The sequence below is a fragment of the Aspergillus viridinutans genome (genome assembly GCF_018404265.1).
Source record: "Aspergillus viridinutans IFM 47045 DNA, scaffold_5, whole genome shotgun sequence".
NCBI lineage: Eukaryota > Fungi > Ascomycota > Eurotiomycetes > Eurotiales > Aspergillaceae > Aspergillus > Aspergillus viridinutans.
Genome location: NW_025091221.1, coordinates 2,520,456 through 2,546,407, shown reverse-complemented (window position 1 = coordinate 2,546,407; position 25,952 = coordinate 2,520,456). Strand labels below are relative to the sequence as shown.

Genomic DNA, 25,952 nt, shown 5'->3' with positions numbered 1-25,952 from the left:
AGAAGTCGTTTATTCGATCATTAGCTTATTGTCCAGGCACTGTCATCCGCCATCATCATCTTCATTATTTTACATATAACTCGCCACGAGCGTCACAACAGATTCTGGCTAGGTGCTACTGTGTTCAAGTCCAAGGCAAACTCAGCTAGAAAACTGGAACCCTTAATCATCTTGGACCAATGCGTGCTAGTGCCTCGTTGCCCTCAATGATGTGTTTTCTTTGTCCCAAGCAAGCTACTGGATATCAAAGCATAGGTGAAGTGCATCCAAACACGGAAGTTTACAGCCTGTTCCATCATCGTAACTTGCCGTAGACCAGTGATATTTTCGAAAATTAGTAGGTAAAAAGAAATTCCATTTTCATTTGAGATTCTAATTAATGTACTAGTCAAAGAACCAATCTTCCTTCCATCGCACCACAAACACCCAACACAATCCCGCTCCCAAGTAGGAAAGCAAGGCAGAGCCTGCACACAACAGTTCCGATAAATGATCAGCTCCCCGAACTCGGAGAACTACAGTCAACATTTCCAACCGCCCCTGGGCGAGCTACACACCTTCACTTTGTCCTCGACACATGTAATCTACCGAGTTGGCAGAAGGCTTCCCAGACCCGCACCACCTCCCAACACACCTCCAATGATTGGAATGTGCGAGAGCATGTTCTCCGAGCTGGTCTTCTTCTTCGGAGTAGGGGCAGCAGAGCTGCTGGCAGCGGCGGGGGTCTGCACCGTGGTGCGAGTGCCCGAGGGGATGGGCTGTGGCGTGGCGGTTCCCTCCGTCACATTGGCTCCATGAACAGCCGAGGCCTTTTCAGGGGTGGGCTTCTTCTCATCCGCATTTTCAAAGGCCTGATTTGAGTCAGTTTGTGAGTTTGAATTGAACTTGCGGAGAGGAATGTTGGCGGCAGAGATACGCACCTTGAGAGCACTGAGAGCGGCCGAAACAGCATCAGAGGCGTCCAAATCGCCGTCGTCACGCTTGGCGGGCAAGGCGGAGACCATGAGGGCCAGGAAGAAGCAGAGAGCAAGGAAGGACAAGCTGAAACGAGCCATTTTGGACGAGGAGAAGAGGGGGTATTGCGGTTATTGTGGATGTGATCCTGAAAGGAAAGAATATATCGAAGGAGAGGACGCCGTCAGGCACAAAAAGAGAGTTATCTGGCTTGCAACTGCAGTGCTTCACACGAGACAGTCAAGGAGGAAAACTCAACAGTTGACCATCAGCGAGGTCGAGGCCATGCTTTATAGGTAACATTCTCATCCTGGAAATGGAAGGGAGAACGGAATGTCAACTCAGAGAACCCTCCCTCCCCTTATCGGATTGCGCGTCTCTACGAGGATACTTAAGGAATGCCCCCAGCCTCGTTTACCGAATGTAAAAGCATATTCTCCTGACGGAGGTTTGCGTATGCAAGTTCCGCGGGTCAGCTACCTGCCTTGGAACCAAGCAAGGGAGGAATATCAAACTCGCACCTGCAGCTTCAAGACATTGTCCCTTGAAGTCTTCAAAGCCGGTTTACATTCTGACCCAAGGAGGCAAAGAAAGAATGTAGATCACCATCTGCCCTTGCAAGCGCCACCTTACGTAGCTGGCTTAATGAGAAGAGCCCGCTTCAGAGTCAAGATATTTGAGGCGAAAGCTTAAATGATGTTTGAAACAGAGCTGCGCGCCAGGGTTGATGAAGTACGATGGGTGGTAGAGCATCAGTGAGAAGTAAATTCGATTCATTCGTAGTCCGGAATTATAAAAGCTAAGAGACCACGACACATTCCACCGTCGATGTTACGGCTAGTTGATACCTGCGGATGGTCATGCAGTCATGTAGAACAGTACTATTGGAATGTACCTCCCTTCTTTTGACCCGTACCGCTCCATGTGATTGAGAGCGGACGCAACACGAGGGAGATCTTAAGCAACAAGATGTTGACTCATTCTCGGCATGATTTTGACCTCGAATATCATGGAAGAAATGACGGACGAGACTTCGAAAATGCCTGATGATCGTATGTAGGAAAGCGAGAAAGTTGTAGCCTACGAGGAGTGTCAATACCATAGTGACCTGTAGGTTAGTTCGCGAGCGAGCATTGAGCATTGATCGATGGAGGGTGTCCATGGGATGATCATCTTCATCCCATTTGAACATCCATTCCGTAGAACCGATTGCGATCGAAGCAGAAAAGAAATAGTTACTATCTGCCATAGGAGATATCGGAATTGACTCCCTTCAAGGGCTGTATGCTCAAAAGCGAACCCAATCACCTCGTGCACGTAAGGCAGGTGTTGGGATTAGAACGAGCACGCGATAATCGCTCTCGGTCTCGACTCTAAAATTTGTAGACGGAACGGATAAGCTTTGATGGTCAAAACAATCCATCAACAAGGGTATGTTGGAGACCTGATAAAGGAGAAAAGAAGAGAAGGGAGGTGAAAGAGAAAACGAAACGCAAAATTTATTCCGTGGTGGGAATCTCGAATTAGGTAAGCAGGCTTGTGCGGTCAAACTTCCAACCGGTCCCGAAGAAGATATAAGTACGGAGTACCTAGCTGTTGCAAAACAATTGTATCTACGTTTCATAAAGTATTCAAAACGATATATTGCCGTCCTTAGAACCTCATTAAATGGTAAACGTTATGGTTATTTTTTTTTGGATCAAAGAGTCCTCTTGACTTAGAAGCGAGCGAGCACTCTCTCCTGAGTGTCACCCAGGGCCCACTCGTCGGTGTGCTTCTTGCTGAGGACCGACTTGACTTGCTCGGCTGTAAAGCCCTTTGCCTCGACGGCTGGATTGTATCCAAGTCCAGTGATCTTGCCGACGGCATCTGAAGGCACTGCGGCCGCAGCCTTACCGTCCGCGCGCTTGTATACAGTCACGACGACGGCACCACCCAAGCCAAGGTTGTGCTGCAGTGCCGCATCTGTTCCCTGGATCAATCGGTTGTTGGCCCAGCCACGCAGGTGCCAGACCAGCTCAGCACACTGCGCAAGGCCGGTCGCACCCAGGGGATGACCCTTGGATATGAGACCGCCCGAGGGATTGATGACCATCTTGCCTCCATAGGTGATATCACCTTTGCGAACCATCTCATGCGCCTTGCCGGGCTCACAGAGCTCGAGCGCGTCGATCGTGATCATCTCATTGGCAGAGAAGCAGTCGTGCAATTCGCAAACCTTGATGTCTTTAACGTTGACGCCAGCCTCAGCAGCGGCTGCCCGACAGGCGTAGCGGGTCATCCCAAAGCCCATTAGGTCGATCGAGCTTCTGTTGTAGAGAGTGGGTGTGTCCGTTGCAAGTTGCTGACCTGCAATCAGAATCGCCTGTTCTTTGAGGTGGGGACGAGCGTCCAGGAATGCCTGGGAGACGATCACAGCAGCAGCACCTCCGTCCGAGGTCGGACAGCACTGCAGCTTGGTGAGTGGCTCGTGAATCATAGGCGCCTTGAGAATCTGCTCGAGCGTGTATTCATCCTGGAACTGCGAGTAGGGGTTGCGCTTGGAGTGTTCATGGTTGATACGAGCGATTTCAGCGAAGTCTTCGTTCTTGGCTCCATACCTGGAGGAGGTCAGTACGGCAGGGTAAATGATGCAGCATATAGTATGGTTCCAACATACTTCTCCATGTACTCCCGACCAGCATTGCCAAACATCTGTGCAGCACCGGGGGCGTTGGTGATTCCTCTCGTCTCAGCCATCATCATACCGAAGAGACCAGTCGGATTGGCCCGGTCGTTGTAGACCGACTGCAAGCTTCCAGGGCTCATCTTCTCGAAACCAATGACAAGAACACAGTCCGCAACACCGTGGGAGACCATGGTGCGAGCCATGGCCAGGCCGGTTGAGCCGGTTGAGCAGTTGTTGTTGACATTGTAGATGGGGATGTTGGTCAGACCGAACTGGTAGAAGACACGCTGACCGCAGGTGCTATCACCGTAGACGTAGCATGCAACGCCTTGGTCGACATCATCGTAATTGATATGAGCGTCCAGCATAGCCTTGACACCGGCCTCAAATCCGAGTTCATGGTAGTCGACCTTGCCACGAGGCTTGATAAACTTGGTCATGCCCACGCCTAGGACGTAGGCGGGCGCTACTTGCTTCTTCCCCATGCTGATTAGTTGGGCCTCTGGGGGTACGTAAATGTTGTGTCGTTGGAAGATACAATATTGAAGATATTGAGCACCAGATCAAGGAAGGGTATGATTGTCATAGATATAACATTTGCCGTCAGCGAACGTGTGGAGAGCTACGCGAATGCGGAGAAGAATTGTAGTTGTTTGAAAGCATCCCCATTATTGGATTGCGGGGGATAAGCCGCTGCCGCGACCGAGGTCCCGAGGATATTTGGTTGATCATGCCCGCCATGCATCCATCAGAGCGCATAAAGAGGATATGTACGGAGTACGTGGTAGTCGTATGGTTCATATGATTGTCCTGGCATATCCGGAACTTTTCTTTTTGCTTTATGTCCATATCCGTGATCGACTTGGGATAGAATAAGGAATGAAGGCAGCCGATGCCATACCGCACGTGAATGGAGTGATGCTGAGGGAGAGGAGGAGAGAATAACACATTAGGAGAAATATTTACTATAGAGTATAACAGCCTCATGTACTACAGTACAGACCTGGTATAGTATTTCATCCCCTCCTCAGGGATTCCTGTTGATCTAATGCTAATAAAACATCTAAAGTAACTAATCATCTTATGTCCTTATACAAAGCTCTTTTATAAATGATCTATCTGTATGTCTTGAGTAAGAGCTTAGTGAACAGTGCTTATACAATGATAGCATCATGCACTGTGTTAATCCACATTTAATTATCTATATCTATCAGGTGCCAACTTATAACTTATGGTTATAAATATATGATTATGGCCAAGTCCTCAGACGAATTCACCGAAGCAGGCCTTGGACAAGGGCATGAGCCCCCAAGTCTTTGTTGACACCATAAGAAAAGGGAACAAGTGTATGTGACCTTTCTGGATAATGAACATCTTTTGAGTCGAGTAAATGCTGACCTTCGCCTCACTACCACCTCATCTTTTACTTTACTTCTCAATTTAGCCTCTGCTCAAGGCATTGGCCTACCTCAGTATCACGAGTACGGCAATAGATAAATACTGATTACACCCTTCAACCTTCTGTCTTCAACCTTCTATCTTCTCTCTTCATGACTACGATTGACTCATATCACGGCTGATAAACATACACGCGCACACAAGAATAACAACATGCCTAAGCAGAATGTTGCAAAGATTATGGAGACAGCAGCCTCTCACCCAATGCTAACCCCACGAAGACACAGAGACGGCGAAGGCCGACAGAATGAAGAAGACTGGAGAATCATCGAGCCATATATTGAGGACACGCTCGTGCTGCCACGCAATGTGCGGTTATCCGATCTACAAGTCTTCAAAATCATAACCAATACGAAGATCACTCGAAAAGAAAGATCGGACAATTGGCCTCGTGACTTTGACCCTTGAGGAGGAATCCGGCCTGAACGGCCTCCGACAAGTCCTACCATCCACATCACAAAAAGATCAAAACGATACTTCCTGATATTTGGAGAGTATTACATACTCTGTGGCACACCTTGCATGCCACTCAAGGGGTGGCTTACGGGCAGTTGGACGAACGGGACATGTGGCTCGAAGACGAGACTATCGTTTGGTCTGGTCGAAGTACCAGCGATTGCTGAGTGCGACTCCGCAATCATTATAGATGCGGACGCAACTGACTCATCTGTTGCTATAAGGCGCCTGAAAATGGGCCTTTGAGCTATCAAATATGAAAACCATCCACTTGATACGCAAACCACCAACCATCAAAACATCTTCATTGTTAAAACACCAGACAGTTGCTATCAACACATTTCCGCACTGAGGACCTTCAAAGACATGAAGTATTCTAAGCTCAAGGGTCTATCACAAAGACAGTTGCGGTCATAAGCAAAGGAAAGCTGTATGCTGTTAATGCTCAGCTCATTAGAATGTGACGGAGGCTAAGGGCTATAAGAAGCAAAGACCTTACATGAAGCCTAAGCAACATGAAGGCAAACTTATAGAGGCATGAAGGAGGATGTCCGAGCTTAAAAGGGACCCGCGAATAAGAAGAAAGAGATGGACAGTGGAACTATGTGTGTTAGATTGACATTTCTCACCATGTGCTCTGTAGATACAGTCATCCGCTTTACCAAGCTAGAGATGAATATATTTCAGATAGACTATTCCAAGCTCCAAATTTCCCACTTCATATGTACTACCCAATGGCATCTGCGCTGAATGGAGTGGTCATCATTGATCTTTGTCAGAAACAATTCTATAAGGGCAACTTGTCAACCTACTGTCCCTTATTTCCGTGCTTTTCTCCTTAGTGTTATGGCTAGCTGGTTAAAGGTAGGTATTAGATCACTTGTATATTTAGAGACTGAATAAACAGGCTGAATAAATCCCATGGATCATCAGACGATCTTCCATACTGATCCAAGGGACGTCCTTAATAAGTTGAGACAATGCCATATTGATTCCATGCGAGCCCTGTTTGATCGATCCCACTTGTAGGTAGTATCACCCTTTTGGGAAACTCTGCTCGTGCTCCACTCTGATAATACACTCGTAAGAGGTAGTGCGGCAGTTTTTGTCTTCTATAGAATGGTCTGTACGAGGTCCATCAGTGTATTCTCCTTTGACAATAGCAACGGCCAGATACTGTCCAGTGATTCATGCTTGGGGAATCATAATGTCCCACCTACCTTACAATAATTTGAGCACACACCCTTTTCCAATATAGAGCCAATCAAAATGGCTGCTTGATAGAGCGGGGTAAACGCGACTAGCACGGGACTGGCTTGGTCCGCAGCAGCATCTCCATTGCCACGACCGCCACATCGACTCTTGAATACAGTTCTGCATGATAACTGGTTAGTCTGCCAGGCAATTGTGGACGATACTTACTCTTAGGTAGCTAGTAGCTACTCCATAGCGAGTTAGTCCTTGATAGATAGGCTTTCCTAAGAGCTATGAAATGCTCACTGCAATTATGCCCATAGCTCAAGCTTAACGGCTGGTATACTGTAGAACATCTTCTCAAGCAGGAGCAGGAACGAATTGATCTGCAACCGACCCTGTACCCGGCCGCTCTCCACCTCCTTCATGACATGCGACTCCAGACGGGCGCACTGGATGCTTCACGACGACGTCACTGAGCCAGAGCCCCTAAGCCGTTTCGAGCAGTCCGTGATCCACCACCGCAGGACGGCCCACATGCCTGCCCGAATTCTGAGGTTTACCTGCTGTTCGGACTTTGAACTTGGCTCGTCACTGGTGGGAGTAATCAACTCAGTTTACGACTGGACCAGTCGTTGTCTGGCTGTCTGTTTGCCCTTCTAGCGATCTCTCCTCTTCATACTCTGTCAAGTGGTGACCATTTTAACTGGTATTTCCACCGAAGAGGAGACATCAACTTCACGAGGTAAGTGCTTGATTGTGGATTGTCCGCCCCATGCGAGTTTCGAGATTTTCTTTCTTGCCCGCAAAAGGGAGAGATGTCGAAGAAGACCTGCTGATTGAAGCTCTGTCACTGCCGTGGTATAGTGCGATCGAATTGCCTCGTCTGTTTGAAGCTTTTGAATGCCCTAGACAGGCCAAGACTCTGTGGATCACCGTTGTCGCCAAAGTTCTGCCAGTTCGCCGTCCTCCATTGCCGGTCATCCTATCTTCTGGCCCTCCTCAAAGACGGAAGAAAGACCACATACAAGGGCTGTTTCAGTCCGCTTCATGGACAATTGTGGGACGCTGAACGGTCTGCTCGCACCCTGAGAGACCGCTTTGCGTTCCATAGGGTTCCCCAGCCTACTGCTCACGATATTGAATGTTTGCGCGTCGCACCTGACTTCTCACGACTAAGCAATCAATTGTAGCAGAACCCCTCTATCCTCTGCCCCAGATGGGCAACTTTCAGGGATGACTTTGGACAAACACACTGAACATGCGCCGTTTGTGTCTTCACCTCCACAACCTTCCACTGTCACAATGCGAGCGGACAACACCTGGATTATGGATGATGCCACACGTAACAAATTCTTGAAGAAATACAAAACCCAGGTGGCGTCGGCGACTTCGACAATCTGCGCGACTCTCTCTGTGGTAAGTTCGGATTATCGACTGTCGACCTGGCGGGGATGGATACTGATATGTCTGGTTTCCCCCTAGACTCCTCTTGAGAATATCAAGACCCGTATGCAGACGTATGTTATTTCTTTCCGCAAATTCACTGCAATAAGAGAGGGGGCAGAATTGACCGGAGCAGGCACAACTTCCAAAATGTCTTCCAATGTGTTCGCTACCTTTGGCGTACCGAGGGACCACGGGGCTACGTCGCTGGTAGGTCGACATCGCTCTTGAGTTCTACGCAACGCATGATCTAATATTCGAAATGCAGGAGCTCTGCCTCCTCTGGCAAGTGTCACCGCGGTCCGTGTCGTGAATTTTTCCACGTACAACGCCGCCAAACACCGTATCTCCGAGTTTGTCGAGAGAATTACCGGCGAGTCTCCTCTGGCAACCTACAACGCGCCAGGCAGCAGTCCCACTGTGTCCACTCTTTTGACCTTCACTACCGCTGGCTTCATTGCTGGCCTCATAACCGCTCCGCTTGCATGTAAGTTTCGCGATTGAATTCAACCGCCACAATGGCTGATTCGGTAGGTCCCTTTGAGCTGGCCAAGAATGTTGTGCAGACATCGGTCTTGGTCTCTCATCGTGCTCAGGCGTCTCCCGATGCGGTCCGGGACCCGTCTCTGCGCAACAAACCACGTCTTGGCACCATCGAGGCGATCAGGCAGATTGTTTGCCGTTACGGGTTTCGCGGCTTGTACACGGGTTTCCATCTCCATGCGATGCGCGATACAATTGGATCCGGCCTGTATTTCAGCGTCTACGAAACCGTCAAGCAGGTTGCGGCAAGGGAACTCGGACCGGACAAGTCTCCTTTTGGAGGTCCGATGATTGCCGGTGCCATTTGTAGCACCGTGCCTTGGTTCTGCGTAAGGCAATTTTTTGTTCTAATGAAACGGTCAATTTGCTAACCTTTGCCAGACCTACCCACTTGATACCCGCAAGACCCGTGCCCAGAGCGTGCTGCTTGGCAAGGCCAAGGAGGTGGGCGAGGCATCAGCGGCTGTTTCCAGGTCGAGTATGTACAAAGGTCTATCGATCATTCTTATTCGTACGGGAGTCAACAATATGATTCTCCTGAGTATGTTTGAATACATCAAGATGCGGATCAACCAGCTGGAGGGCTAGCGGAAATTGCATTGTTGATTTTTCTTGCAAACAGCGAAGCTGGTCTTTGGGGCACTGGGATATATGCATTGTATTTCTTGCATGGTTTGGGCTTATGTTTCGAGTACGTAAATACATGAGCTAGAAGCTCGTAGCAAATACCAGGATGATGATATCAAAAAATAGACCTCTAAATATTAATGTACGGATGTGGATTGCCTCAGGCAGAAGGACGTCATCCGTTGCCAGGCCAGGCAGGCGGGGTTGGGCGTCTTGCTGTCAACAAAAAGTTCCCAACGGCGGCCTCTTTGCCTGCGATGCTTCCCATGCCTCAACCACCACAATGACATCGTACGTGCTGCTGAAACTTTTTCATTGATGCGTTTACTGATGTTTTGCTTAGCAACATCCTTCAGGTTCCATTTCGGCGCTCCCACGCCGTCTCCTTGTCCGATGCGATCACTCAATACATTTCGTCCAAATATGACCAGCGACCGGATATGTTCGCAGATGATCTCTTAATCATCGATCGTTTGCGAAATGAGGCGATCTATGTCCAGGAGCCCCATGTCAGTGGAATCAGTCGACTGGTCACGTATGCGGCGCAACTGAAATGGCTAGGTGGGAAGTTTCCGGTTGATGTGAGTGTACTGGAACAACGTCTCTGCGTGTACGGCCTGCTGACTGAGGGTGACAGGTAGGGGTGGAATTCCCGTGGTATCCCGCCTTTGGATTCAATACAACGAGACCTAGTATGTGATTACAGCGGTATACCAGGGACGAGCACTGACAGTCCGTCAAGTTTCACAGAATAACCTTCGCTTCGAATTGGCCAACGTCCTTTTCAATCTGGCGGCGCTATACTCTCAGCTAGCCTTTTCGGTTAACCGGACGACTTCCGACGGACTCAAGCAGGCATGCAATTACTTTTGCCAGTCTGCCGGGGTTCTCCTGCACCTACGAGCCGATATCCTGCCTGACCTGCGAACGTCCCCGCCTGAGGACATGGATGAAATGACCCTGCAGAGTTTGGAGCAACTTCTTCTGGCCCAGGCACAAGAGTGTTTCTGGCAAAAGGCCGTCAAGGACGGTCTGAAGGATGCATCGATCGCCCGGCTGGCGGCCAAGGTTTCTGACTTTTACGCTGAGGCCGGCGACTACGCGGTCAAGTCCAACGCGATCAGCCCTGAGTGGATCCACCACATGACGGCCAAGCACCATCACTTTGCGGCCGCGGCGCAATACCGGCAGTCGCTGGACTGCCTGGAGAAGCGAAAGTACGGCGAGGAAGTGGCGCGCCTGCGGGATAGCGAGGCGTGCGTCAACGAGGCGCTCAAGGAGACTCGCTGGATAAACCGGGCCGTGCTGGGGGATCTCAATGGGCTGAAGAGCCGTGTGTCGGAGGACCTTAAGCGGGCGACCAAGGACAATGATGTCATCTATCTCAACCCTGTGCCTCCAAAGTCGGAGCTCAAGATCATCGACCGGGCGTGTATGGTTGCGGCCAAGGCGCCATCTCAGGTTACGGATGCGATATCCATGCTGGGGGAGAACGGGCCTTTGGGGCAGCCGCTGTTTGCCAAATTGGTGCCATATGCAGTTCACATTGCGGCCAGTATCTACTCGGACCGCCGCGACCGACTGGTCAACGAGAGGATTATTGGGGAGTTGGAGACCATGACGGACAAACTACGAGAGTACGTTCTTGGCAACACTTTAATGGCTGGCCACTCGTTAGTGGAATTACGCTGACTTTTATTTAGTTTGCTATCGTCGCTAAACTTGCCAGGATCTTTGCAGGCGCTTGAAAAGCCGCTTGGACTGCCTCCAACGCTGGTAGCTCATGCCGAGGAGATGCGACAGCAGGACGGGCTGCACCGGCTGCGGAGGTCGCTTGAAGATATAGCCAAGGTCAAGGCCAACGACAGGGCGGTCTACAGTGAGGGAGTAGAGCTGCTGGCGGCCGAAAAGGCGGAGGATGATGCTTCACGGCGGAAATACGGGACCGATCGATGGACCCGGCAGACGTCCGAGGCGGCGGCGCCGAAACTGTATACCACGTCGAGCGAGATCAGCGGGTACTTTACGTCGGCGCAAAGCAGCGACAATCTCGTGGAGCAGAAGCTACGGGACTCGGAGGCGATCTTTCGGGTGCTCACAGGCACCAATCGCGACCTGGAGATGTACGTTCCCAGCAGCCGGCGCGCTGCAATCCCGCCGGAGGTGGAGCGCGAGTTGATCCGGCTGCGGGGATGCCTGAGCGAAGTGAGTCGGCTGGAGAGCCGAAGGAAGCGGCGAGCGCAGGCGTTGAAGGAGAAGGCTCGGGGGGATGATATCACGCAGGCGCTTTTGAAGGAGACTGCGCGGTTGGAGCGGGAGTTTCCCATGCAGCCGATCCAGGCAAGCCAATTTGAGGATCTGTTCGAGGAGCAGCTTCATCTGTACGACCCGGACCTGGAGCTGGTTGCGCAGGAGCAGCATGATCAGGACCAGATTGCGGCGCAGGTGCGCGAAGCCAACCGGGCGTTCACGCGGGCGCACAAGGGGGATGCGTCGACCAAGGAGCGGGAGAAGGCGCTGCAGGAGCTGGAGAATGGCTATCTGAAGTATAAGGAGATCATCTCGAACATCGAAGTGGGCCGGAAGTTCTACAACGATCTGGCCAAGATTGTGGGGAGGTTCCGGGATGACTGCAAGGCATTTATGCACCAGCGCCGCATGGAGGCGAGTCAACTAGAAAGGTATTTCACTTCTCAAGCGGTTTAGGTGCGATACTGATTGATTTAGTGATATTGCAAGTGCTGCAGCGATGGCTTCGTTGAATATCTCGCAACCTCACTTCCGACAGCAGCCGCAGCCGCAGCCGCAGCCATCACAGCTATCGTCACCGCCAGCACCCGTTCAGGTGCAACCATCACGACCACCAGAAGAACCACTGACGGCGCCGCAACCGACTCGAGCACCGGTGGCACCGCCCGCAGTCCCGACGCCTGGCATGTGGTCGCCAGAGGTGGGAATCCGGTTCGGGGGAGGGAACAGCCGAGGACAGCCGGGGCAATGGGATCCCAGCGACGGAATCAGATTCGGTTGATGCATGTATGCATAGGCAGATGTATCAAGATGTATATACAAGGAATGAGATACCACTCGTATATAAGGACTAAGTCACCCGACGCATCACGGCAGCGGCCTCGGCAGCCAATTCCCTAGTCTTGATGTCCAGATCATCGGCCAGACTCAGAAACTGGAACCGATCAATCCACATCTGCCAGCGGCTTTTGGAGACAGTGGCCGCGGCGTCCCCCGCAGCACCAGACTCGCGCGGCGAAGGCGACAGCGACAGCGACAATCCCACGGGGAATTCTTCAGTTTCATGCCTCCTTTCCCACAATTCCTCCCCCATGACCAACGCCCAGATGGCCGCACAGGAGACGAAAACCGCCATCTTTTTCCGTTTCCCGGTCCCGGGGGGCACACCAACAGCAGGACCCTGCTGGTGGTGACTGTGATGATAGTGGTGGTGCTCGCCCCTCTCCAGCGCAACCCTCAAGACATGAATCCCTACATCTTCTAACCGAACAATGCTCTCTTTGGTGATGAATGCCAGGAAGGCGTGGAGGTTTTCCCATTGTTCTTTTTCTTTTTTGCTTTCATTTCTGCTTTCGGTTGAGGTCGAGGATTCGTCCTCGTCCTCGTATTCGGATAGAATATCGGCGATGGCGGCTTTTAGGTCCGATTGATCTGCATCTGAGTTTGAGTCTGGGGGGTTTGTGAGGGGGAGGGACCGCAGGGCGTCGATGAGGGATTGTTGCTCGGCGGAGGGGAGGTCGGGTTTGGGTGTTGAGGTGCGCGGGGTGTGTTTTGCGGTGGTGAGGATGGAGGGCCAGGTTGGTTGGTCTTGTGATTCGGATGGGGTGGGCATTGTGGATGTGGGCTTTTACTGTAGATTTCATTTCATGTTGGTCTCTTGTCTTTCTGTCTTGCTCTGCTTTGTCGAGGTGGTTGTTGTAGTGTAGATAGATGGTGGGTGGCAGTCGATGACGTAACTCCATATCGTATCAATCCGTGGTGTTACTCGGTCTTGATAAATTGATTTTGGGTATCATATCGTTACGCATCATATATACACCACTCATATTCCACATACAGAGAGACTGAGGGCCAAGGCAGGCAGGCAGCTAGTCCTTCTCGCCGACCTCGACATCCACCCCACCCAGGAAGAAATCCAATTCACTCGGCCCGCCCGCGGAATTCTGCTCGTTCTCCGCCAACTGCTCGAGTAGACTCAGGAAGGGGTCTTTCTCGATCGAGCCCGCCTCGCTGCCGCCGCCTGCGCCGCCGGTCTGGGACGAACTGGCCTGGGACTGCGCGCCGGGCGTCATGATCGTGTGGCCGTTGTGGTTGTGATGGTTGCTGCTGCTGTCGAATGGGAAGGTGGCGTACTGCGGGTGCGCGGGCGGAGTGGGCGCCACATGCAGGGACTCTGCTAGAAAGGCGGGCGGCGAGAAGCCGAACATGGCTGATGGGGGTGGTGGGGAGAAGCTGTGGTTGTGGTTGTGGTTGTTGTGGTGGCCGTTGCTGGCATCCGAGGCAGAAGGATGGGTCAGGTCGGCGTTGCCGAGCGCGAACGTAGAGTGTAGTTGCGGCGAGGGCTGGAGATGCTGCGAGGGGTGAAAGGTGAGCGATGGGGACGAGACGCCGGGCGGCTTGGCCGCGGTGCTGGTGGTGCTGTGCGAGTCGCGGCGCGGCGACGGGCTGTGGTTGGATGGGAGGGTGACGGGCGCGCGGGCCGGTTGGTTATGGTACATGGGATATGCGGTCATGGGTCGGTAGTATGGGTCCAATGGGGGGCTACAGTGGTCAGATCACATACTGAGGCAGAGTAGGACAGGGCAACCTACGTATCATCCATATCGACCAGGCGCACGTGCGACCCGTCGGCCGTCAGACCGGGATACCGGTCCAAAAAGTCTTCCAGGTGAAAGACGGGCGAGAAGCGCATGGGACTGGTGGCCAGAGTGCGGACCAGCTCGGCGTGGCAGGTGTAGATGGTCTGCAGCATCTCGCGCTGATGCTGGACGCCGGCCCAGTAGGACCCCAGCCAGGTCAGCTGGTGCATCTCACGAGTAAGAAACTCGGCGCTGGACGAAAACACCTCGCCCTCGCGGCCCTTGTAGTGCACGCCGTGCACGTGCACCGTTCCCGCCGTGCAGACGCAGTACCCCACAAAGGCGGGCCATTCGATCAGCGGGGAATTGCGGGCCAGCTCGACGAGCTCGGCAATGGCGTTGGAGTGCGAAAAACACAGATTGGTGGCCTCGATCTGCCAGGACTGGTGCTGGCCGGTGCCGCGCAGCTCGACCAGGTCAATCGGCAGGAACGGGCGATAGATCAGACAGTGGACGAGATGATAGATAAGCTTGCTCAGCAGCAAGATGGAGCTCTCGGGATGGCCGAACAGGGCTTCCACAGAAGCAAAAACGTCCTGGGTGCCCGTGGCCCAGATGTCCAGTTCCTGACGGATTTTGGATAGGTTGGACAGCGAGTGCCAGGGAAAGTGCGAGTCGCCCTTGACGCCGCCGGCAGCCAGGTAGCGGTTGGTGATCCCCAGGATGCGGGTGATGTCGATGAGGAGGGCGGTGGCCCCGGGTTTGCGGCGCGGATCGCTCGAGTACTGGATGTTGGGGCCGACGGTGTTGAACAGCTCGCCCTCGACGTTGAGTCCGGCCGCATGCGGGGACCAAGCGGGGAGCCGCAGGACGATGGAGTGGTCGGCGATGAGGCCGGGCCGTTTCGAGCCGCAGGTGAGGAAGCGGTCCATGATGTAGACGGCCCAGAAGAGCCGGCGGCGCATCTCGCGTTCCGCAGCGGGCAGACTCTTCGGGGGCTCGCGGTAGAGGTCCAGAGCAATGGCCATGGAGGCACAGTTGGCTGCACAGTCAATCAATATCCTGTCATTCAGGAGGCGATGGTTGCATACTGAAAGTCATATAGGCCTTTTTGCCCAGACCATGGGCAAAGTATGTCTGCGAGAGTAGAAGCAGGGTTTGCAGCCCATCCATGGTCGGTTGATCGACATCTACAATGCGTCGGGCCTGCAGGGCATAGTCCAGGGCCATTCGAAGGGACTGCTCGGGGGTGTTGGGCGAGCTTGTATATCTGCAATGGTCAGTACTGAAACTAGACGCACGAACAGGAAAACAAACCGTAAAGTAATGGCGTAGATGGCCATGGACAAAGCGGCAGGCAATTGCCCCATCTGATGACTCTGACGAGTCACCGACTCGTCCAGGATGAAGTAGGGTTTGCCATGGATGCGGGCAAAGTACGCATCCAACATGGAATCGGGCAGGGCAAAATGATGCACGGGAGGCGACGGCTGCGATGGAAAGGAGAATGGCCGTGTAAAAGGCTCGGATGGGGGGATGTTGGTAGTGGATGCGCGGGCGAGGGCGTGGATCGAAGCGGACGGATCAGGAGGTTCCTTGTCCGGCTCGACGGTGGAGGTGGGCGAGATGGGATTTTTGTTTTCATCCTGCAGACGTTTCTCGAGACCGTCGACACGCTTGAGCAGGGCTTCGAGGACGTCTGTTTTGGGGCCGCGTTTTTTGGGGACGGCATCTGCCGATACAATTAGTAGGGCGTTTACATGACGGGGAGGTGGAGATACCGTAGATGCATGGGCATTGGAAGACCTTGCATGCTTCACAACTGGGACGCATACGATTGCATTTGATCTGCAAATTAGAATTGGATCTTGTAGACACAGGAGGGTTCTTACCTTTCGTTTTCGACAGGATTTGCAGTTCATGGACTCGCGCGGTTCGGCAGTGACTCGGCGGGGAGTGAGCCGGTCGATACTGACGGCGGGGCGAGAAATAACGGAGGACATGATGAATTGATGACAGATAGAATAGATACTCTAAAAGATTGGTCAAGACATTGGGAAGACTGAGACTGAGACTGAGACTGAGAAAGAGAGAAGGGAAGTGGAGGAAGAGAGGACGAGAAGCAAGAGGAAAAGGATAAGAATCAATTAAATTGACTCAAGACGCAGGATCAGGATCAGTCCAAGGCTTCAAGAGTCAAGACTCTCGGTAGTTTAATGCAAAAGCAAAAAGTAAGTCAGGGACGAAGATCACAGACAAGTCTGCAGTAGCGGTGCAGGATCGCAGCAGCAGAAAGAAGGAAGAAATACGAAGCATGGGGAATCTGGAGATGGAGATGAAGGACGGAGGATTGTCTAGTGCCGGACCAGAGACGATTCATGGTTAGATCCATGATTCAGCCAGAGACCAGCCAAAGAAGTGCAGCCAAAGTAGTGCAGCCCCATTTAACTTTAGCCTGAGATGGTCATTCTTATGTGCCACCGGAGAGTCAACCGTCGAGTCGACAGAGTATCCATAATCCATCTACAACACTACATGAGACCGACACAGAATCCGGGGAAGTCGATCATTTCTTCATCCGCTATTCAATGTCACCTCGCTGCGACCGAATAGATTAATCTCTCGCTCTCTCGCTCACGGACCGAGCTGCCGTCCTGTGGCCCACTGGCCTTTTACTCCATTTGAGACGGACCTCCTAGATCTAGTCCCTAAGCAGTACGCACTACGCAGTCGACAAAGACCCGAGGTCAGCATCTGCAGGTCATTCATTATCCCCTGACTCGATTCTTCAGCGCATAGAATAGATAAACCATGCCATCAATGGCTTGACTCTCCGCCTCACTGTCTCTTACTCTCTTTTCTCTTTGCAGAAGCGTCTCCGATCGTCAAGGCACCATACAGAATAGTCTTAGCTTGTTGACTAGGTCTACTCATACTCTTCATGTGAATACAAGTCCTATCTATCTAGTCTAGACTAGTCTCTCAGTCAGAGTCAGGAACACTAAGACGCCTCAACGCTGCGGCTAGTCAAAAATACCGGCCACTCTCCGAATACCGGCTGTTACACTTACACATACCGGGGTCCCCACATTATTTACTCCAGCCAAGACAGCATCTCAACTAAGGTATGATAGATTGTAGATAGATTGTAGAGATGTGACTCGTATGATCCAATACGAAGAATAGAATGTAATGCATCTAATAAATCCTCCCCGAAGCCATCCGAACAAAATCAAACGGCACATTCTGTCCCACCAGCAGGCGCATCGTTTCCACCGTCGTCCACGCCGTCACCTCGTCGATCCCGTACGCCGTCCAGCCCGCACTCACCGCCACGCCCACTGGATCCCCCTTGCGCTCCCCCGAACTCGCCGTCAGATCCAGGTACACTTTGCCCCGCGTCGACCGCGGCGACGTCCGCCCGTTGCTCCGGTAGTGCCGCAGCAGCGGCTGCACCAGCAGCGACTTCTCCGGCGGCAGCGCCGACACCATCACAAACGGCTGCTCCACCAGCTTCACCGACTGGATCGAGGTGAATGGCTCCAGTCCCGCCGCCAGCGGCCCCGTCGCCCGGAATCCCACCGTGTAGATCGATCCCACCCCGAGACTGCGGAGCGCATAGATCGCCGCCGACGCGTCGCTCTCTGAGCCGGCCAGGATGATCGCCGCTCGGCCTCGGTAGGCTGACGGTACGTAGTCGCGTGTCAGCGTCGCCCGGATCCCTTTCCAGGTTGCGTTCTCCCCTATTAGCGTTCTCGTCGTTGGTCCTGCTTGCGACTGCGGTCCCGATCCCGGCTGCGATCCCGGCTGTGGTTGCGGTTCCCCCACTACAATTGTATCCACTAATCCAATCGCCCGCGCCGCCTCGCTGACTGCGGGAATGTACGGCGTCGCCGCCGAGATGGGCGGGTTGACCGAGGCGCCGCCGAAGCTGGGCTGCATGATCACCCCTTCGATCGTCCCCTTGGGGCCGCGGTCGATGGACGTCAGCGTGTGCGGCAGGCTCAGCTCGTTAAAACACTTCTCCATGAACATGGACTGCGGCGTGGCCCGGAACGACCCAATCACGTACAGATCGCGCTTCGGCAGCGCGCCCATGATGTGCATCGCCTCGTTGATCTCGGCCGCGGTCAGCTGGCCCGGCGCGGCGATCATCGGCAGCAGCGGATGCGTGATGGGCGAGAAGACCGTGTTGAGCGCGCGCGACAGCTGGCCCATCTGGCCCATGTTGACCGCCGACAGCAGCGGGCACGGCGCCCCGCGCGCCTTGATCGTCGACCGGAAGTACTCCAGCTCGTAGTTGGCCTCGATCGTGTGGACCATGGCGATCATCTTGACAATATCCGCGTACCGCGCGCTCTCCGCGAAGATGCGCGCCGCCTCGGGCGACGTCCACTTCCACGTGCCCGAGAAATCATGAAACGCCGACATGATCACGCTGTTGCCCTTTTGCTCGGCCAGCCGCCGCCGGATCTCCTCGGGCAGCCACAGCTCCACGTCGATGTACTCGCACCCCCACTGGATCGCCCGCCGCAGGTACCGGTAGAACAGCATGGGGTCGTCCATGGGGAACTTGCCGTTCTCCTTGGTGCAGCGCGTTGTGAAGATGATCGGCAGCTCCGTGTGCTGCCGCAGCAGCATCACCTGCTGGCCCACGTACCGCAGGCTCGGCACGGGGCTGGTGACCCCCTGCGGCGACGGCTCGACCAGCAGATCCACCCGGATCTCCACCGCATCCGACCCGACAGACAGGATGTCCAGGTTCGGCAGCGCCGCATGCACATCGGGGAACGTCGTCGAGATGAAGTTGGTGCGGGTCTTGGTCTTGAGATCCTCGTGCGGCCGCGTCTGGCCCAGGATCAACGACAGAAAGCGCGTTAGATCGCGCCGCAGAAACGGGCTGTGCGAGTACAGAAACTCATAGTCACAGCGGTCGGTGAGCGCCTCGTCCGGCGACGAGCCGTCGTCCACGCAGTGCGTGTTGATTACGATCAAAGTAGACGGGTCGCACTCGTCGAGACTGCGCGCCAGCTCGGCGGCCAGAATCCCCACCACGATGGCATTACTGCCCTTCACCAGGGAGGACAGCGACGTTTCCGTGGTCCATGGTTTGCCCAGAACCTCGGCGACTACCTGTACAATGGTGTCCTGGCCGGACCCGTAAACTACCACCACCGTCCTCGGAGGATCCTGGGGGACAGACTGAGGAGCGGCGACGGCTGAATTGGCCGACAGTGGGGGATGTGCACCATTGACAGGAGAGAGGGTGCTGGTGTTGTTGTTGTTGTTGTTGTTGTTGGTAACAGAAGCAGCAGTATCAGCAAGAATGGTCATCCCCATGGGCTGATGAATGGCTGTCTGCATCATCTCATTGCATGGGCAGCCAGACTGCTCAGTTCATAGTTTGGCCCAATGAATAAACAACAACAGTTTAGAGTCTCAAACAGATGAAGAGATGGAGGTATCATTCATAAAAATAAGATAGATATGTTGACCAACAGTGACTGTAGCTCACTGTGAGGTTATTCTGCTGGGAATAGCACTCTGGGGTAAAACCCACACAGGAGGGAGTTTAGCCTTTAATGTTTGATCACGGTCGATGTGGGTAGGGTAGGTTATTATTATCCGGAAGAAAAGAGGGCGAACGGGTATCAAATATATCAAATAGTCGAGCAAGATAAAAGGAGGAATGATAGAGGGACAGTCTAGGACAGAAGGGAGAATAAGGACAGGATAGGATCAGATCAGTCAGGGTATTATCATCCACCAGTGCTGGCCCAGGAAGCTAGGTAGAAACCGACCGGCAACGCCGTAGTCTATGTGTAAGAAGATTACCCCCTGATAGAAGAAAGAAAGCAGCAAGATCCATCCAAGGAAGAAGACGGAGATTGCCAGAGACCCGACTATCGATCTCGCTAGTCATTAGAGAGTAACATTATCCAGATGATTCTACTTCTTCTTCTTCGTCTTCGTCTTGTTCATCATCGTCCTCATTCATCGACGGCAAATGCAACGATGCGTCTTTCTCTCCGGCTGAATTTCCCCGGCTTTCCGCCTCCGCTGACGGACCCTATTTCTCCGCCAATCGCAGTGCTTCTTACAGAGTACAGTACAGTAAGTAGTTTTCAATAATTATCACAGTGGTCTCAATTACCTGGAATAATATAATGATGGAAAATATGTGACGAGGTAATAAATATTTGGCTAAATACTCATGATGCCCCTGTTCAACTATTCTCTACACAATAACCCTAATGATCATCATGCAAGACAAGACTAGCTGGCAGTATAGATACTCCGTAGTAGAAAGATCTACCTTCTGGAGTAGGGCTAAAAGGATAATCATCCAAAACCTCCGATGATACGAGGAAAAAGAAACCTCATGCCGTTATGGAGCACAACCGCCCCATCTGACTGGCCCTGGTGCTCCTGGTGGAATCCACCCGCCTCAGATCTATTATTATTGATTACTTGAGGACTTCTCTCAGGATACGTCCATAGCCATAGCCATAGACTATAGTACATCGGTCCCAGGTCGCCTCTCACCTTCCCAACGGGTTTCCCGGCTAGTGATCAGTCGTATCTGCCGTACTCCAGCTCCAGTCAGTCGTAGGTCGAGTCTACAGCTTCCTACTTAGCAAGCTAAACATGGCAAACGAAGAATAGAACCAGACCTACTCCGCCGCAGAGGATTGTACATCTGCCACAGTAGCCGGTCTAAGCCTGGCCTGGCATTTGTGGAAGAATCTGCACATGAGACATGCTTATCTGAAGGATGATCCGCCGCAGCTTCCCAATGGCCCAGTCCCTATCTCTGCCGTCGATGTCATCGCTGACCCTGTTGGCCTGTGCTATTGATATCCACGTTGAAGAATATATACTCCGTAGTCCCTGTCATCTGACGGATTCCTGCCCGGTCACTGGATAGCCAGACTGCTACAGATAAACCCAACTACTCATGCAATCTCGTATCCTCATTCATTCCAGGCCTACGAAACGCAGGCCACATTCCATTGACACGTTCACAGATGCAACAAGACGACTCTTCCAAAAATAAGGGAACATCTCTAGAAATAAATAAGCCAAAAACAGCCGGAGAAATCCCGGCCAGTCATTTCGGGGTATTAGACAACAAAAAGAAAATCCAAAGCCAAATCCAAATCCAGTCAAACAAAAGACCAAGAAATCATATCCGCTGTCTCAATGTAGGAAAAGTAAAAGAAGATCGGTATGTGTACAAATATGCTGGCGTCGATGTATGTATCGTACCTCCCATTGCTCGTTGCCGTCCCCCACCACAGCTTTTCGAGGCGCAGGCAGGAATATCGTCCTCTCGATGGTGGATACGCCAAATCGTAACCACCCAAAGTCTCAGGGTGCAAGTGACCTGAGATGCTCTATCTGCGACAAAAGTGAAACAAACACGGCAACTGACCCCAGTGAGAGATATGACAGGTGCATGCCACGTGGACAGCGTCATATCCAATAGTGTTCTAGGGCATATCAAGCCCCTTTAACATCGAATCTCATCATCTTACGGAGGTGAGATAGCAAGCCCGTTCATAAGGTTAGGAAGCGGCTTCCGGCGAGCATTGTTGGCCGTCTTTGAGACCCGCGGCGCTCCATTGATCATGCGCGGTTCTTTCATCAGGCTGATGTCGAGCTTGGCTGGGGCTGTGACGGATTAGCGACATTTTATAGGGTTGCTAACAAGTTTGCAGATCATCGACGCACCTCTAGTGACAATGCGGGTATAATCGCCAGAAAGACTCTGTTGGCCCCTGCTGCTCGGTGGAAATGAGGTCGCACTGGCTGTTCGCCAGAGATGGTTCGAGGTATCGGATAGGAAATCGGTCATGGAACGGCTAGAAAACAGTGAAGAACGACCACGATTCCGTTTCGACAGAACAATCTCATCGAACAAGGCCAATCGGGGGTCCTTTGACTTGGGATTCACCCTTTCTCTTTCCCCAATGAACTCGTTAAAACCTAATGAGGTTTAGCATACACGCAACCCACCGGCGTTCAGGTTTCAGAGCTTACCTTGTGTGTTCTGCAGGACCGCAATGTACTCCGCATGCTCGCTAGGCAGGCTTTTCAAGAAGGCTTCCATGTTGAAGCTGTACGTCAGACCCGCCTTTTTCTTGTCGCCCGTGGCCGGTTGAAGGAACTTCTTGTAGGTGTAAAACAGGCTGGCGAAACATCTGACAAACGCGGCCCGAACCTGCTCCGGGTGGAACGCTGCAGGGCAAACTAGACAGATCTGGAGAGCGCACCGGTTGTGCACCAGGGTCTTGCAGGCACTGCACCGGTACATGCCGTCCTCCGCTCGCTCATCGCACACAGCACAGACGGCCTTGTCATCGGCCGGGACCACCTGGAGGCAGTGGCCCTCAACCCAGCAAGTGCCTTCGGCATTTTGGATGGGCTGTGCGACAGACTGCGGCACAATCGTCGAGGCTGCCACCGTGGACTGAGCATAGACAGACGGTGCGTAGGTGGAGCCCGAGTTGTAATCCGTGTTCAACGTCGTGACCGACAGGTTGGGCGCATGGCCAAGGAAAGGAGCACTCGGCCGTCTCGGAACACCCGGCCTCATCTCCATTCCAAAGGACGAGCTTCGCCGGGATGCGGCATCAAAATGACCCGACCGTTTCTCCCGCAGCGAAGCCTGCAGAGCCATCCCCGAATCGTTCCGGGAGCTGGGCGGAAAGTGGCCCGAGATCGGCGAGTTGTCCCTCGGGGAAGGTGGTGACCCGGTCTTGGACGTGGACCCGGTGCTCGGTCGGTCGGAGCCTTTGGATGAGAAGCCCCTGGACGCAGCTTGCTCGTGACGTGCATACAGATAAGCGTTGAAGATGAGCGGTTGGAACGTAGTCGGCAGCACAGGCTGTTGGCCAAACGCACCCGAATTGAGACTGACATACTTGGCCAGTTGAGTGGACTGCGCCCGGGCGTTGAAGATGGATGGGTTTTCCGACATAAAGGCATCAAAGGGGAATGTCTCGATTGCGTAAGCCGGAGGCCCAGTGGGGACCGCGCACCGAATGTGGTGGGGCGCAGCAAGCTGGAGCAGCGACAGCAGCTTCCGGCGCTGATGACGCGGCAGGGGCGTTGGCTGCACCGTGCTCTCGATCAGGTCGGCGTCCAGATCCACCAGGACAAAGTCATCTGACGGCAATTCGACCTTCTCATATCGACGCTCGATGCCCACGATGTACGGACAGGGGGCCTCCAGAGCCTGGATCAACCGTGCCGGCAGCACGGGAATCAGCACGCCGGTCCACTGGAGCGGGAACAGCAGGTCGACCAGGGCTCTGGTGGCCAGGTAGAGCATCGACGTGTGGGACGAGAGGAAGATGATGCGCGACTCGGTAAGAGCGTACTCGAACAGGATGATGATGTTCGACAGGGACAGCGTCCGGAATAACGCATAGAGATCCGTGTTTCTGGAACCGGGCAGCTCATTGGCTGCCTCCTTGCGTGCGAAGAGGCGCAGCTCCCGAACGGCCAGCTCCACCTGCGTCTTGGACGAGTTGGGGCTGAATGCCTCGGTGCACAGGTTCATCACGTATCGCTCCAATGGTTGCCAGACACCCATGCGCGGCGAGCTGGGAGGGACTCGCTGAATGCCGCCGTCGGTCATGGGCACAATGATGGCCTTCAACCACTCCTTCCAGAAGCTAGTCATGTTCTCCTCGCGCCCCAAAATACCATATGCGCGGGGGATCCAGAAACCGGTTTCTCCGTCGGTCAACCCTTCGATCTTTGACGCCGCCCCGTGACGCACCGGTCGTAGCAGATCGGTCATCAATCCAATCTTCTCCTCCACAGCGCTGATCTCATCCTCCAACTGTTCTCTCGACTCCGATCCGGACGCTACGGTGGGAAGTTGCGCCAGCAGTCGTGACAGCTTGGCCCGCTCGGAGGCCAGCCGTTCCCCAAGACTCGCCGCCAGCTCTCGCTCCTCGTCCGTCATGTTCTCTTTCCTCCACTCTTCACAGCGCTTCTCCAACTCTTCGGCCGCTTGTTGGTTCAGAGGGATCCAGATGATCACGCAGATTGCATGCAGTCGCGACCCGTTGTCAGTCGTCATGGTAAACCCATGCCACGTGGATCGAGGTCGCTGGTCGGAAGACACGATATTGATATCATTGGGAAAGGCAAACATCGGCACATAATCCGGGAAGTTTCCGCGCTGCTTCAGCTCCTCCGCCATACCTTTTGTTGGATACCGATCGAGAAGAACGGGCTCAAATCTCCGTTTCAGGGGGTGCATTGTGGGGGAGAATTCTAGGGGTTGCGGAGCGGGGATAACAGAGTTGTAATTGCTGAGACGCCGTGAAGTACGAATGGAAGCTGTCAAGGAAAGAACAGAGCTTAGTTTATCGTCAACGCAAGATGGCGGAGTATGGCGAATGTCGCCGAATATGTACTTACCCTGACGGGCAACCGAAGGCTGCCGCTTCATACTGTTCATATCCCGAAAGGCCATGTGTCGTCGTACGCTACCGATCCCAGATCGTAGTAAGCTCAACGGCTGTGACGGAGTCTCGTCCGCGGTGATCTTCTGAGTGCGCAACCGAGACCGGGGGCGTGAAGCGGGTGTGATGGCCCCAGCACTGAGACTCAGGTCGGACAGAAACGAGTCTCTTTCGGACGCGAACTTGAAAAGCGCCTTGTCGAAGTCAAAGTCCTCCAGAAATGACGAGCCCCGAGGGGATTGCGCACCCTTGATCGTCAGGCTGCTCCGATTGCTGTTGGAGCCGTTCGCATTCGCCTCGGCGGAGTTCTCCGAGCGCATAGAGAATCGCTGGAACGAGTTACGGGGGGGCAAAGTCGAATTGGGTCTCGAGAGCCCGTCCAGACGGGGGTCGTGAGCCTCCTCAGCGTCGGCATCCTCCTCAATGGTATCCGTGAGAGCGGGACCGGGAGCAGTGGCGCTGTTGGCCCTATATTCATCGCCCAACCTTCGGAAGGTTTCGAGAATCTCTGTGCCATCCACGCCAGCTATCCAGAAGTAATCCGCGAGAGGCGTGGTTGACACCTCGGGGGTGGAAGAGTAAGGCATAATTTTTTGGGTCGGATGAGGGGGTGTGATGAGCTGCTAGCAGGTGGATGATCGTTCAATTCGTCACAAAATCTACCGTGTATTTTATCGTCATCACATGAAGCCAAAAAAAATAAAACTGAAAAAGCAAGTGTCAACTGTGACCTTGAGCGAAACCAGCGCCAATGGGGGGAGGGTGGCTTCAACGATCAGGAGCTTCGGGAGCAATAGGGAGGGAATCGTGGTGGAGACGAGGACACATAAGTAGAGGAGAATTGCGACAATGGCCGCGGGGATAGGCTGGACAACCTTGCTGGAAGGATGAGCCGTCCAGGTGTATGAAATCGGAACAGAAGAAGCAAAGAAAGATGAGATGAGTGCGGAGAGAGAAAAAGCAGTGAGTTTGAAGAGGGGAAAGGGGGAAAAATTGGGAATGCGTGGAGAAATTGATCTACTCCTGCTGCATGCAAAGCACTAGAGGGGGGAGGGGGGGGTGGAAAAGGAGATAGTAGTAGTAGTAGTAGTAGTAGTAGTAGTATCTAGCTGTGAAGGACAGATAATTAATATCTATCTATCTACTAAATAATAATAAAGGATGGAAGAGGATAACAGAATAATAGTGATACAACTACTAAGAAAGAAGCTCATCTCTCCTGACCTTCTTTCTTCTCTTCTCTTTTCTTTCCTTTGCGATATCTCCATCGCTTTCCATCCAGTAGGTAGACTG

General features: G+C 53.2%; 8 protein-coding genes across 8 annotated transcripts; 2 read left to right on the top strand and 6 right to left on the bottom strand.

Moving 5' to 3' along the window:
- Window positions 1-584: 584 nt before the first annotated feature.
- On the bottom strand, window positions 585-1,055 carry Aspvir_007805 (uncharacterized protein; the record flags this gene model as incomplete). The annotated part of the gene is made up of 2 exons (XM_043270982.1): window positions 585-851; window positions 921-1,055. 2 exons carry the CDS (start codon window positions 1,053-1,055, stop codon window positions 585-587), a joined length of 402 nt encoding a protein of 133 aa, XP_043126917.1.
- Window positions 1,056-2,671: 1,616 nt separating this feature from the next.
- Aspvir_007804 (putative sterol carrier protein) lies at window positions 2,672-4,107 on the bottom strand (the record flags this gene model as incomplete). The annotated part of the gene is made up of 2 exons (XM_043270981.1): window positions 2,672-3,554; window positions 3,614-4,107. The coding sequence occupies 2 exons, from the start codon at window positions 4,105-4,107 to the stop codon at window positions 2,672-2,674; spliced, it is 1,377 nt and encodes a 458-aa protein (XP_043126916.1).
- Window positions 4,108-8,035: 3,928 nt separating this feature from the next.
- Aspvir_007803 (putative mitochondrial carrier protein) lies at window positions 8,036-9,307 on the top strand (the record flags this gene model as incomplete). Its single annotated transcript, XM_043270980.1, has 6 exons — window positions 8,036-8,149; window positions 8,216-8,250; window positions 8,313-8,386; window positions 8,445-8,663; window positions 8,711-9,048; window positions 9,101-9,307. The coding sequence occupies 6 exons, from the start codon at window positions 8,036-8,038 to the stop codon at window positions 9,305-9,307; spliced, it is 987 nt and encodes a 328-aa protein (XP_043126915.1).
- A 322-nt stretch (window positions 9,308-9,629) lies between these two features.
- On the top strand, window positions 9,630-12,377 carry Aspvir_007802 (putative pH signal transduction protein PalA; the record flags this gene model as incomplete). Its single annotated transcript, XM_043270979.1, has 6 exons — window positions 9,630-9,637; window positions 9,690-9,927; window positions 9,984-10,038; window positions 10,089-10,983; window positions 11,050-12,027; window positions 12,074-12,377. The coding sequence occupies 6 exons, from the start codon at window positions 9,630-9,632 to the stop codon at window positions 12,375-12,377; spliced, it is 2,478 nt and encodes an 825-aa protein (XP_043126914.1).
- A 69-nt stretch (window positions 12,378-12,446) lies between these two features.
- Window positions 12,447-13,208, bottom strand: Aspvir_007801 (DUF3632 domain-containing protein; the record flags this gene model as incomplete). Its single annotated transcript, XM_043270978.1, has 1 exon — window positions 12,447-13,208. The coding sequence occupies one exon, from the start codon at window positions 13,206-13,208 to the stop codon at window positions 12,447-12,449; it is 762 nt and encodes a 253-aa protein (XP_043126913.1).
- A 256-nt stretch (window positions 13,209-13,464) lies between these two features.
- Aspvir_007800 (transcription factor domain-containing protein) lies at window positions 13,465-16,178 on the bottom strand (the record flags this gene model as incomplete). Its single annotated transcript, XM_043270977.1, has 6 exons — window positions 13,465-14,137; window positions 14,188-15,217; window positions 15,267-15,445; window positions 15,493-15,907; window positions 15,957-16,023; window positions 16,068-16,178. 6 exons carry the CDS (start codon window positions 16,176-16,178, stop codon window positions 13,465-13,467), a joined length of 2,475 nt encoding a protein of 824 aa, XP_043126912.1.
- A 1,195-nt stretch (window positions 16,179-17,373) lies between these two features.
- Aspvir_007799 (type I 3-dehydroquinate dehydratase) lies at window positions 17,374-19,515 on the bottom strand (the record flags this gene model as incomplete). The annotated part of the gene is made up of 1 exon (XM_043270976.1): window positions 17,374-19,515. The coding sequence occupies one exon, from the start codon at window positions 19,513-19,515 to the stop codon at window positions 17,374-17,376; it is 2,142 nt and encodes a 713-aa protein (XP_043126911.1).
- Window positions 19,516-21,709: 2,194 nt separating this feature from the next.
- On the bottom strand, window positions 21,710-25,246 carry Aspvir_007798 (dDENN domain protein; the record flags this gene model as incomplete). The annotated part of the gene is made up of 4 exons (XM_043270975.1): window positions 21,710-21,849; window positions 21,910-22,164; window positions 22,219-24,534; window positions 24,616-25,246. The coding sequence occupies 4 exons, from the start codon at window positions 25,244-25,246 to the stop codon at window positions 21,710-21,712; spliced, it is 3,342 nt and encodes a 1,113-aa protein (XP_043126910.1).
- Window positions 25,247-25,952: the final 706 nt, after the last annotated feature.